Source organism: Phaenicophaeus curvirostris, chromosome 5 (assembly GCF_032191515.1).
Source record: "Phaenicophaeus curvirostris isolate KB17595 chromosome 5, BPBGC_Pcur_1.0, whole genome shotgun sequence".
NCBI lineage: Eukaryota > Metazoa > Chordata > Aves > Cuculiformes > Cuculidae > Phaenicophaeus > Phaenicophaeus curvirostris.
Genome location: NC_091396.1, coordinates 15,552,127 through 15,564,933, shown reverse-complemented (window position 1 = coordinate 15,564,933; position 12,807 = coordinate 15,552,127). Strand labels below are relative to the sequence as shown.

Below are 12,807 nucleotides of genomic sequence, written 5' to 3'. Positions count from 1 at the left end.
GATTATATTAACAGCTTTTCTCCTTCAGAATGCTTTCTAGTAAAACATGAGAATTTTTTTTTTCAGAAAAAATAAAACTCTAAAACCACAAAGCTGCAAAACAGAAAGCTTCTCCTATTTTGCTTAACTGAGTCAAATTTTGTTCTTAATCACATTGATATAAATGTTGACCAAGTCTGCAAACTTCAGTGGTTTATACCAATGACAGATCAGAATCAGGCCCAGATCTTTAGCCTATGTTTCTGGTTATTTGCAGAGTAGTTTCTAAGCACACTAGAAGAAAAAATACATTCCAGAAATTTATGTTGACTGATATTCTTGAATTGCACATTAACTGTAGGTTTAATTTGGACCCTGAGAAGAAGTGCACTGACAGCATGCTGTGGGAAGCACTGGAAATAGCACAGCTCAAGCATGTGGTGAAAGCGCTCCCTGGGGGCCTAGGTAATAAGACTTCTTTATTGAGAAGATTGCTTCAGGTGTTCACAGTGTTGCTGCTTCATATTCACTATTTGTTAAAAAGCTGGTTACTGAAGAAAAAGCTTTTTAGGTTTGTGGAAGGTGACAAAAGGTGCTTGCCTGCAGGCAAACTCCCTGCGTTCATCTAACTCCCTTCTCAGCTCCACCTGTGGAGCGGAATCTTGTTACTGTTCAAATCAATGGTAAAATTATTATTTTATTTCACTATGTCTTCATTATGAATCATTGAGCTTTATGGGCCTTGTGAATTCAAACAAGGTGCTGACAAGTCAGGTGTTACCTGGAATATGTTCTTCTGTATTTTCCAATAGTTACATCCAGGGAGGAACATTTCAGAAGCTTAAAGATGTGAATAATTTGACTGGGAAAAAAAATAATTAAAAAAATAAAACCAAAACAATTTTAAAATCAATTTTAAGCCTTAGGGTAAAGAAACAATGGATGCCACTACAACAGGAGGGGGCAGTAACTTAGACTGCACTTGTTGCAGAGAAACTTGCTTGTAAACATCCTTAGCTACTTTGATAAGTCAAAGAATGTCACAAGACTGAAGTACTAGTTGTTTTGAACAATGGAAATAAAGAGGCAAAACTGGTTCACCAGCAGCTGTACACAACGGAAATGTTAGTTTGAAAATCTTGATGCTGAAAGTGAGACATTATTTTCCAATCATATGCTCTACTCTGATCTGAACACACACACCATAAATACCGGTTTTACTCTATCATTTCCAGATGCTATAGTCACAGAAGGGGGTGAAAACTTTAGCCAGGGCCAAAGACAGCTGTTCTGCCTAGCAAGGGCTTTTGTGCGGAAGACAAGCATCTTCATCATGGATGAAGCCACAGCATCTATTGACATGGCAACAGTGAGTTTGAAGTGTTTCTGGTTTCTTGTTTTCCTTGAGGGGGAGACAACTGCTAATAAGCGAAGAAAATGCTGGAAAGCAGTTCTGTTTATTCTGTAAAATGCTTACATCATATTTAGTGCAGACATGTTTACAAGTCCAGGTAGTTGTGAGTTATTACTAACTAATCTAAAGAGCTTTTAAATCATTTTACTATGGGGCTTAATAGTTATTCCAGCATTGCTTGCATTAGGAAAATGAAGCATGTTATTTTCACTGGCAGTTTTATTTCCTAAAGTGAACCCTTTGGAAGGGTCAGCTGAGATGATCAGTGAAGGGTAAATCAGCAAGCAAACAAATTTCCCTGGTGTGGTGGACAGAACAAGTTAGGAAGTTAGAAAGCTTGAAAGTAGAGTCAAGAAAATAAAGAGACATATCTGATTAATACATTAATTGCCTGATATTGCTAGACAGAGGTTAAACCACACAATTATAGTCCACTGGCTGAGTTTCAGCCAAATCAAACAATACCATCTTAAGAGGTTTTTTTCCTTGTTATGTTGTTACGAGAAATGTTTCAGTAGTCTTCATGATTATTCTATGAGTAAAGAATATAATTGGAGGGGGTTCTTGTAACAGCTACAGTTTTTAATGCTGTAAAATGTTAGTGTGTTGGATGTTGGTAAGGTTGGGAATTAGACTGTATGCGGCTGAGTTAAAACACGTTTTGCATTTTGATGCCTAGAGGATATAGTTCTTCCCTTGAGATACATATCTAAAGAAAATATAATAGCAAGTAAAAGTATCTATGCTAGTGACATTTCTGGGCAGAGTTTGGTACACAACATGTTTCCTAAATAGTAACGGTTGAGTGCTTGTTGAGTAAGAACTGTGTATTTTAAGACCATGCTAAACATCATCTCCGCTGTTAAATATGCCAGGTACAGTACACTCCTTTGCTTACCCCTGCCAGCCCTTGGGGTTAGACGTCCTCAGTGTGCTGGGACATTCCTGGGCTTCCAGCAGCTCCACACTGCAGAGGCACCAGCATGTGGGCAGCCTGGCAGGACCCTGAATTCACCTTTGATTTCCTCACTGTAAACCTAACATCAGGATAGCAGGGGCTTGGGAGGCAGTGGGTGGGGGGAGCGAGCAGGGCTGCCAAACAGGAGACCAGGCTCTGACTTAGTTCTCACATGTAGTTATTTTTTCATTCTGAAAAAAAAAAAGAGCAATAAAAGCATGGAATAATCAGTGGTTAGTTCAGCCATCTTACTGTCTGTGTGTCTGTTGTGTAACTTCCCTTTGAAAAGCAACAAATGTTTCTCTTTACATAGGAAAACATACTCCAGAAGGTAGTCATGACTGCGTTTGCTGACCGTACTGTGGTTACAATAGCGGTAAGTACAGTCTCTGCTGCTATTGTAATGCAAGCAAGAATCAGAAATACCGCATCAGTCAATTCTTGTCAATGTTGATAAATGTGTAAATTTGGCCATTAATCTTTTATTTTAAAACAGTGTTTAAGTGTTAGCTTTCTTTTCCATTTTAAACTAATTTCTTTTTAAATACATAACAATATCTTGCAATTTGTTGCATGATGCTAAGTCTGATTGCCTATAAAGGGATGTTATCTAACTACGTGGTCTGTTTTCTGTTACCCGTTTTAGGCTAATTTAAAATATAATATGCTGTGAAATCTAAGATTAAGTTTCATCAAGCTACAATAATCATTTAACTAAGCACAAGTAAAGTTGTGTAATAGTTCTGCTACTGGATAAAGCAATTATGTTCAGGATTGAAACAAATAAAAAGTTAGTAAGATTCTAATTGAAAATAAACATTCTGTACCTACTGACAGTGATTGAATTTAAGTTTGCTTCTTCTTTAAGTGCTTATACAAAGATCTCCAATATGTGTAAAAAAATCAATGAGGAACCTTATGGGTGAAGAGTGACTGTGTAACAGGGATCGCAGTATTCTAAGATTAAACTCCCCTGCAGGACTACAGCAGTTACACTCAACTTTAAAAGTAGAATTCTGTAAAAATGAAGAGGCTTGCTGGGAAAAAAAAAGCCATCAATAAATGGGAAAAATGCTAAAAGAGGAAGCAAAGAAAATTTAATCTGACAGTGATCATGGAAATTACTTGAAGGATTTTATTCAAAAATCCCAGTGCCAATGCATATTATATATTAGGAAAGGCTTGGGTAAGGATACAGAGAAGCTGGTATGGGCAAACAAATAAAAAAGACTATTAGAAATGAGGCATTCTTGTAAAACCTGGATGAGGTGCTGGGGGACATGGTTTAGTATTTGATAGGAATGGTTGGACTCAATGATCCAATGGGTCTTTTCCAAGCTGATGATTCTATGATTCATAGTGAAATAAAGAAAACAATCACAAGTTCTGGCATGTTGCCTTAATCATATTTATCAGGAAAACTAATTTTTGGAAATCTGTTGTATCCTGGATATTTGATAGATACACTGAACTGGCATTTTGTTTATTTGTTTTTCAGCACCGCGTGCACACAATCCTCAATGCAGATTTGGTTATTGTAATGAAGAGAGGAGTTATTTTGGAATATGACAAGCCTGAGGTTCTGCTAGAACAAGAAGACAGTGTCTTTGCTTCTTTTGTACAAGCAGATAAGTAAGGAAAATAAATGAAGCATTCTAAAGTACAATTGTATTATTTTCTAAAAATGTAAAATGCCTGTAAATAAATATTATTTCATAATAAAATGAGGTTTTCCTTTTTTAATGAGATAAGCCATTTTTCTCTACCTGAAGTATTAACGAATTATTCATGTACTTTCCTTTTTTGTATACTATCTTTTTATTTGCTACCAAAGAATCATGAAATATAGTTGAAAAAAACGACATGGGTGAAATATGACAGGATACTCATTAGACAAACATAGCATGGAATTTTTATGTAATTCTTAAGCCCTCCTGTCATTTTATTAACATGTTATTTTTTGTGTCACAGCCCTACTCTAGATAACACTCGTGACTGACTAAATGCAGAAGGAAAAATTATATACCAAAGGTATTTCTCAAAAGCTTGTATCTCTCTTAATCATATGACTCTGTAAAGCTTTAATATACAAATATAAAATCTATAAAATTTTCTTAATATTGTGGTTTATTGATAGTGCCTGTGTCTCAGTCTCTCCTTCAGCACCTTCTAGAAATGAATCACAGTCAGATTCCTTTAATCTGTCTTTGGCTGCCTCACCTCCATTAAATCATATTATACAGATTCCAAATGAGATTAAGCCAGACTCCCTCCTAAACTGTAAGGAATCTAAAAGGAGGTAGGTTGTGATAAAGTAGTATTATTTAATGCAGTGTGTTTCCAGACCAGTACAGACATACCAATTCATCTGGAAATTATCCCTCCAAATCTGGTAAATAAACAGCATTAAACTTCTCACCATAGTTTAGAGCCATGAGAGCTTGACTCTTAGCCTCCTGGTTTTGCATCCTTTGCCCACTGTCACACTGTTTCTAGATTTACTATGATCCTTACCAATAGACTACATGGACTTATTAAGACCACTTGTAACCACTGAAATTATTCTAATATGGCTGGACAACTAGTTGCCCCCTGTCTGTTCATTGTGACAATTGGTCCAGGACTTATTAATTGCTAAGGGGTTAGCAACTCAAGGACGCAATAGAAGGCTACAATGAATTCTTTAACATTATTCTTTTTATAGCAGCTTTGGCTTTAAACCCATTTTTGGTCTCTTCCTCTTTCTGAAAAATACCTAGCACTTGGGAAAACTCCCTTCTCTTTTTAAACCTCTTTAGCCTACTCAGGTAATTTGGAATCTGTTTTTTAAAGGCTTTATTTTCTGGAAGAAGTGTTCTCGTGGGATATGTGATATTTCGAATTAATTACTTCTAGCACTGCAGTCGAGAGCAAGGAGGAAGACTGAAGAACTGTTGTCATTTTTTAAGTAGTGTTACCAGTTCCACAGTGGAGCATTTGCAGCATCTGCCTGCTGTTATTTGTGCAATACCTTAGAACATTAAGCTGGGGGCAGAGAACAAAACCAGCTGGAGAGTGTAGGATGAACAACAGTAGAAGTAGGGGAAGCAGAATACAGCTGTGCAGATGAAATGCATGCACTCTTTCATTGTCTACTACAGCTGAAGAAGGAGAATGGGTGGTTATCCCCTCCTCCAGGGAATCATTTTGCTGAGCAGCGTCAAATAAAAAATAGCCGCAGAACTATTGGTGTGTTTTCACTGTGGGATGCCAGGCATCCATTAGGGCCAAGAGAGAAGAAACGGGAGGCAGAGGACTGTCCTTCCAGGGTAGCAGAAGGTCACAGTGAGCGCACAGCTTCTGGGCATGCTGTCTCCTGGCTGCTCAGTACTGGTCTAAGGCAGGATCTCATCCTGTAAAACCCTAGGAAAGCACCGCTCTGCGGGCCATCTCAAACTCATGCTGCAGAGATCCTCAGAAGCTTTGCAACCACCTGTTCAAGATTCACATTCCTGGTGGCAGGAGGGTAGATACAGAGACAGTGAGGTTTCATTTGCTTTTAATCAAGTGCTGGGGATTTGGCACTGCAATTTGGACTAGCTCCTGTTCCATAAGCTTCTGACAACGTTAGCTGGAAAGGAATACAAGGGAGTGAAGGACACAGTGTATCACTACGACTGAATTATATCTCACAGCATTAAGAAGTAAGAACACTTATGTACAAGTGTCATGCATTTCCATTGTAAATGGGGCTTTTATATTTCACAAAGCAGCTTTACAAGAGAGTAGGGTAAGTTGGTTCACATCCAACAATTACGTATCTTTATACATCTTTTTAATGGTAACATGCTGCTGGATAAATCATGTGTGAACAGGGAGGCCTCTTAGCTACCACTTGGACAGAATACACTTCACACACCTTAGCACATTTTATCTTGTCTTGATTATATGGGGCCAAGCTCCAGGGAGTTTCTGACCCCTAACTCCAAAGGGTTAAGAATCTCAACAGTGACCAGAAGCAGTATCCAAGAGAAATTATTTTATAGTGGGAAGTTTACTGCCATTATATGATTCATTAAACCCGTTGCCTTGAGACAGGCATTCCAGAAGTCACTATTGAATTAGGCTCACAAATGTATTTTGCGTGGCAATGAAGCATTACTAAGCAGAGTGTTGTATTAAAGTGGGTGCAAGGCAGCCCTAGAGTACCTAGGTCTAGAATTTCATTTCTCCTCTGGGATGAGACTCAGCTCAGTCCCAAAGGTGTTAGTGAAATAGGCTGCCCAAGGAAACGCAGCCAGGGTTTGTTTCATTTTCTTTGCTTTTTATAAATGCTCCCATTATACAAGCCCATTTGCCCCTTTGTCTTAGTGTGGCCCTCTCATCCTGTTCTACTTATTTCTAAGGGAATGCTATTTCCTTGGAAGGCCAGGAAGCAGAGCATCCCTGCTTTGTTAGCCCTCTGCCCAGCTCTGCTCATGCCTTCCCCTGTGGCTGTGCATAGGCAACTCTGATTGCATTTCTTCTGTCCACCCATTCATACATCAAGGTGATTTGTGAGGCTTAATTCATGTTAGGTTAACGCTGTGTAGCCTTTGACAGAAAGGTCTGCTTCTAAAGGCAGTGTAATACTGTGGTGCCAACTAAATTTTAATTTAACAGTTATCTTCTTTGATAGCCATTCAAATTTGGATAAACGGGGCAGGGTAGGGGGAGTTTTGAAATGTAAAACCTACTGTGTGAGTGGAAAAACTTACCCCTTGTGATTCATTGCTGTAGAGTGGGACTATTCGTTTCCATGAGCCCAATTTGTTCAGCAGCTCTTAACACAAATACATTGGCTCACTCAGAAGATCTGTCACATTTTTCTTTCAAGTATGTGTCACTTGATCCACAAAGACAGGGCTTCTTTTTATTCTGCTCTAGAAATTCTTCAGCAGAAGCCACTTGCCTTGCTGTCCCATCTCAGCCAACAAGTGCTCAGAGCTGAAGGAAAAGAAGTGACAAATGACAGTCCCAATAAAGAACAGAAGTGGAAACAAGGAAACACCCTTCTAGCTCTATAGTTTGTGATTCCTAAAACCAACATGGAGAGCGTGTTCATGCAAACACCCCTTGCTGTTGTAGGCTGCAAGGGTTATTCCTAGCTCCAGACCATGAAGCAATTTACCTTTCCCTTTAAAGCACTTCTCTCCAACACATTTTTCTCATTCTACATACATGTAGTTAACGCCCTCTGGAGGAAAAGGTACAGAGGAATACAAAGATTAGGAAATGGTAAGAAAAAACAGCCCAGAAAACGTGACTGTTTCTTGAACACCTCTGTGCATCTCTGTAAAAGAATACGAAACGTTACCAATGAACTGCATGATATTATAAAGCTCTTTTATGCTCACTTCAAAATGCTGGAATTAACTGTGAGCTGCCGTCAGCTGGAGAACCGCACCTTTGACAAGTAAATCTTCAAATAACTTCAACTGTTTGTTTGTTTTTTTAAAGTTTAGAAATAAAATTATAAAAATACACTATTGTTTAAGTTAAATTGTATATATAAATAATGTATTTAAGAAGTAAAATTGTAGTTGCAAGTGACACATTCACAGCAAGCACATGAAAAAATGTCTAGCAGACAAAGTGATGTGGAGAAAGGGGAAAAATCTTTGACTAAGCTCAGTGGCCTGGCAGTCAGATGCCAGGGCAACCTGTTATTATTTTAGTTTTCTTTATCAAAGCAGCAAGAAAGACAACCCAGAACAAGAGAAAACATGAAGTATTGGGAAACCGACCTCTTCAAAAGGGGTGGTTGTGTCCAAGGACATGCAGCTATTCATACATAAAAAGTAGAAATAGTCTAAAGTAATAGTAATAGTTTAATTACAAGATCTGTAACGACTGCTCAGAGAGCTCAGAGTGATTACTTAAAAATACTATTCTGAAATCTTTAGGTGGGCCACAGTAAGATGCTGTAGGTGGTGAAAATTAATTTCATCCCAGCTGTCTGGCTCCCAGCCATTAACTGGGCAATTGCCTTGCCCAGGCAATCAATGCCAGTAACTGTTTACAGTATCTACAAAAGCACTGTAAGCCAAAACTGAAGGGAAAGTCCATGGACACATACAATTAGAAAAATAAATATAAATTCACTAGCACTAAAGAAAAAAATCTCATCTCCAGAAAATCCTAGACTGCTTCAGCAACTCTACAGCCTTGGTGTCTAAATGGAACTAGAAACAAATAAAGCAGAGTAAGTTAACACATGAATAAGAACATTGCTATTGAAGCAGTGGAGCAGTCACATCAGTGTTTTTAAATAACACATCTTTTCACGAAGATACATCCTTATACACAAGCACATATATACACTTAACACGCACACAGACGTCACACTGCTACATACGAGTTCCAGCTTCCTGCCTCCTTTTGTTGCCTCTCTGGGCAATTTTGATATCTGCCTGGAAGTTCATGTCACTGTGGGTTAAACACTTGTGGACAGATCATTCTTGTGCAACTCCTCCTGCTGTTTGGACAGCAGTCATTTTCCCGTGCTGTCAGCTGCCATTACAGCTCATGACATTTCATAAGCTCCTTCTTTCAGAAAAATCCTTCCTCAGTCAAGGCTAAATAACTCTAGCAAATTTTACAAGTGGGAACAAGCCCCTTTAGTTTCAGGTCTCCGTTTAACCCTTAACATCCTTGGACTTGGCTCTTTGACAAGGCGGAGTGCAAGGTCGCGGCAATCCCAAACAAATTATAGGCTGGGTGGAGAACGAATTGGGAGAAGCCCTGAAGAGAAGGACTTGGGGGTGCTGGTGAATGAGAAGCTCAACATGAGCTGGCAATGTGTGCTTGCAGCCGAGAAAGCCAACCATATCCTGGGCTGCATCAAAAGAAATACAACTAGCAGGTTGAGGGACGTAATACTGCCCCTCTACTCTGGTCTCACCTGGAGTACTGCATTCGGTTCTGGACTCTTCAGCACAGGAAAGACATGGATCTGTTGGAATGAGTGCAGTGGAGGGCCACAATGATGATCAGAGAGCTGCAGCACCTCCTACACAAGGACAGGCTGAGAGAGGTGGGGTTGTTCAGCCTAGAGAAAAGAAGGCTCTGGGGAAGACCTTATAACAGCCTTCTAGTACTTAAAGGGGCCCTACAGGAAAGCAGTGCAGTGCTAGGGTGAAGAGTAATGGTTTTCATCTGAAAGAGGGTTGATTTAGGTTAGCTGTTAGGAAGAATTTTTTTACTGTGAGGGTGGTGAGGCACTGGCACAGGTTGCCCAGAAAAGCAGCAGATGCCCCATCCCTGCAGATGTTCAAGCCCAGGTTGGATGAGGCTTTGAGCAACCTGATTGAGTAGAAGGTGTCCCTGCCCACAGCACGGAGGTCGGAACTGCATGATCATTAAAGTCTCTTCCCATCCAAACTGTTTTATGATTCTCTTCAAGCAAATTTCCTACCCACTGCCTGCCTGATTCACTAGATTCATGCATTGTTCCTGCTTACAGAAACACACACAGGTGAATTTCAGGATTTTTTTTTTCCTTTAAAGATGGCCTTTAAATAAACCCCCAGCCTGGAACTACACCATCCCACTGAGTAGCCACTGTTAACACAAACCAGGTGCTGGCAGCAAATCCATCCTCAAGGGGCTGGAGAATGTCTGAGGGAACTGGGATTGTTTAGCCTAGAGAAGAGGAGGCTGAGGGGAGACCTTATCACTGTCTACAACTACCTGAAAGGGGGTTGTAGAGAGGTGGGTGTTGATCTCTTCTCCCAGATGATAGGTGATAGGACAAGAGGCTGTGGCCTCAAGTTGTGCCAGAGGAGGTTCAGGTTGGATTTTAGGAAAAATTTGTTCCCTGGAAGGGTTATCATGCACTGGAACATGCTGCCCAGAGAGGTGGTGGAGTCACCATCCCTGGAGGTATTTAGAAGACAGGCAGACTAGGTGCTTAGGGACACGGTTTAGTAGTGGACAGGTGCAGGTGGACTCGATGATCTCAAAGATCTTTTCCAACCCAGTCACTCTATGAACAAGGCTGAGGGAATCGGGATTGTTTAGCCTGGAGGAGGCTGAGGGGAGACCTTGCCGCTGCCTACAACTACCTGAAAGGAGGTTGTAGAGAGGTGGGTGCTGGTCTCCTCTCCCAAGTGACAGGATGAGAAAGAGGAGCTTCGGATTGGACATCGGGAAGGTTTTCTTCACTGAAAGGGTTACCGAGCACCGGCAGGGGCTGCCCAGGGAGGCGGCGTAGCCGCTGTCCCCGGCGGTGACCGCGCTCCCGTCGCTGGGCGGGGGGCGGCGCGCCCATCCCCGGGGCCTCGCGGCGGCGGGGCCGGGCTCGCCCGCTGCCGGCCCCCTCCTCCCGCCCGGGGCGGCGCCGAGCGGCGGGGAGCGGCGGCGGGGAACCATGCTCTCCAGGAAAGGGATCATCCCCGAGGAGTACGTGCTGACCCGGCTGGCCGAGGATGTGCCGGATCACGCCCGGTACCGGGCGCGGGAGCGGCGGGCGCGTTTCGTGGGCAAGAACGGCGCCTGCAACGTGGCTCACAAAAACATCCGGGAGCAGGGACGGTTCCTCCAGGACGTCTTCACCACCTTGGTGGACCTCAAGTGGCCGCACACGCTGCTCATCTTCACCATGTCGTTCCTGTGCAGCTGGCTGCTGTTCGGCATGGTCTGGTGGCTCATCGCCTTCGCCCACGGGGACCTGGACCGGCGCGACCCCGGCGAGGGCGGCTTCGTGCCCTGCGTGACCAGCATCCGCTCCTTCACCTCCGCCTTCCTCTTCTCCATCGAGGTGCAGGTGACCATCGGCTTCGGGGGCCGCATGGTGACGGAGGAGTGCGCGGCGGCCATCCTGGTGCTGATCGTGCAGAACATCGTGGGGCTGGTGATCAACGCCATCATGCTGGGCTGCATCTTCATGAAGACCTCGCAGGCGCATCGCCGAGCCGAGACCCTCATCTTCAGCAAGCACGCGGTGATCGCCCTGCGGGAGGGCAAGCTCTGCTTCATGCTGCGGGTGGGCGACCTCCGCAAGAGCATGATCATCAGCGCCACCATCCGCATGCAGGTGGTGAAGAAGACCGCCAGCCTGGAGGGAGAGGTGGTGCCCCTCAACCAGATCGACATCCAGATGGAGAACCCCGTGGGGGGCAACAGCATCTTCCTCGTCTCCCCGCTTATCATCTACCACGTGATAGACAAGAACAGCCCCCTCTACGACATCTCCCCCGTCAACCTGCACCACCACGAGGACCTGGAGATCATCGTCATCTTGGAAGGGGTGGTGGAGACCACCGGCATCACCACCCAAGCCAGAACGTCCTACCTGGCGGATGAAATCCTCTGGGGCCAAAGGTTTGTGCCCATCGTGGCGGAGGAGGATGGGCGATACTCTGTGGACTACTCGAAATTTGGCAACACGGTGAAAGTGCCCACCCCGTCCTGCACTGCCAGGCAGCTGGAGGAGGACAGGAGCATCATGGACACCATGCCCTTGTCCCCTAAAGGCACCATAAGGAAGAGGTCTGTCAAGCTAAAGCCCAAGTTCACCATAAGTGATGAGCCTTCCTGATGCCTTTTGACTGGGAAACTGTTAGGGCTTTGTATTTGAAAGATCTCATAAACTCAAAACACTGAGGTGGCCTCTTACTTTTTTTAAAATTCAGGTTGGTAGCACAAGGTATGTTCTGGTGTTATTTATTGTGTGATAAATCTAAAGCTAATTATATTTTTTTAAAAGAGTGAGAGATTCCAAACAGCACTGGGAATAGGAAAATCATGGTCTGCAGCTTTAAATTTCAATTCAAACTGTCCTATTTATTTGCACGATCGTTTTGCATTGATTAATCTGCAGGTAATGACGTATCTTCTCAAAAAATAAATGTATATTTATCCTCAGAGATTGCAGTATTTAGGGTCTTGCAGTGTTCTTAATTCCATAGTTTTTAACTGGGTTTTTTTTCCTAACTTAAACAATATAGCAAAATAGTAATAATTAATAAAGTAGACTGGATTTAACTTACAACAAAAAGGTCAGGCAGTGTTATATGTGACACAGGACCATACCTGGAAGTACCTTTGTATTATACACTCTTCCTCAAAGAAATTAACTGCCACATGTGCTTCATCCAGATGGTATTGTATGGAGCCACTCCTACCACATGTAATATGAATGTATTTGAATATTTACTTTTGTTTATTTTAAAACCCGTTACACTTCTGAAATAAAACATCCAGGAATACATTTTTTTGGACTGTACATTTCTGATAGTAAGCAGTGCTTTGTCTTTAAAAAGAGCAGCAGATAGTATACGACTGAGATTAATTATAAATAGGAAAAATTCTGTGTTCTAATTGTCTGAATGAAAAGAAGCGGCATCCCACACACATGCAGCCAAATGGCAGTAGGAAAGGCAGTAAAAAAATAATCTCTCCATTAGAGCAGCATGAATTCTGTTAGATAACCAGG

At 42.3% G+C, this 12,807-nt stretch overlaps 2 protein-coding genes across 3 annotated transcripts in view; both read left to right on the top strand.

Annotated features, from left to right (window-relative positions):
- The window catches only part of ABCC8 (ATP binding cassette subfamily C member 8), a 78,625-nt gene extending 74,161 nt beyond the window's left edge, over nt 1-4,464 (top strand). Inside the window, exons 36-40 of one of the 2 annotated variants that reach the window (XM_069857661.1) lie at nt 341-444; nt 1,215-1,348; nt 2,665-2,727; nt 3,850-3,983; nt 4,323-4,464. In XM_069857661.1, coding sequence (XP_069713762.1) covers nt 341-444; nt 1,215-1,348; nt 2,665-2,727; nt 3,850-3,983; nt 4,323-4,350 — 463 coding nt within the window. In that variant the 3' untranslated portion in view covers nt 4,351-4,464. Of the gene's footprint in view, nt 1-340; nt 445-1,214; nt 1,349-2,664; nt 2,728-3,849 lie in introns of both variants that reach the window. The other variant, XM_069857662.1, reaches the window with a different exon arrangement.
- Nucleotides 4,465-10,694: 6,230 nt separating this feature from the next.
- KCNJ11 (potassium inwardly rectifying channel subfamily J member 11) lies at nt 10,695-12,582 on the top strand. The gene has a single exon (XM_069857660.1). The coding sequence runs from the start codon at nt 10,741-10,743 to the stop codon at nt 11,908-11,910; it is 1,170 nt and encodes a 389-aa protein (XP_069713761.1). The 5' UTR covers nt 10,695-10,740; the 3' UTR covers nt 11,911-12,582.
- The last annotated feature ends 225 nt before the right edge of the window (nt 12,583-12,807 follow it).

What these genes read in the sequence shown, in the direction of transcription:
- KCNJ11 (XM_069857660.1), top strand. Translation starts at nt 10,741, where the DNA reads ATGCTCTCCAGGAAAGGGATCATCCCCGAGGAGTACGTGCTGACCCGG.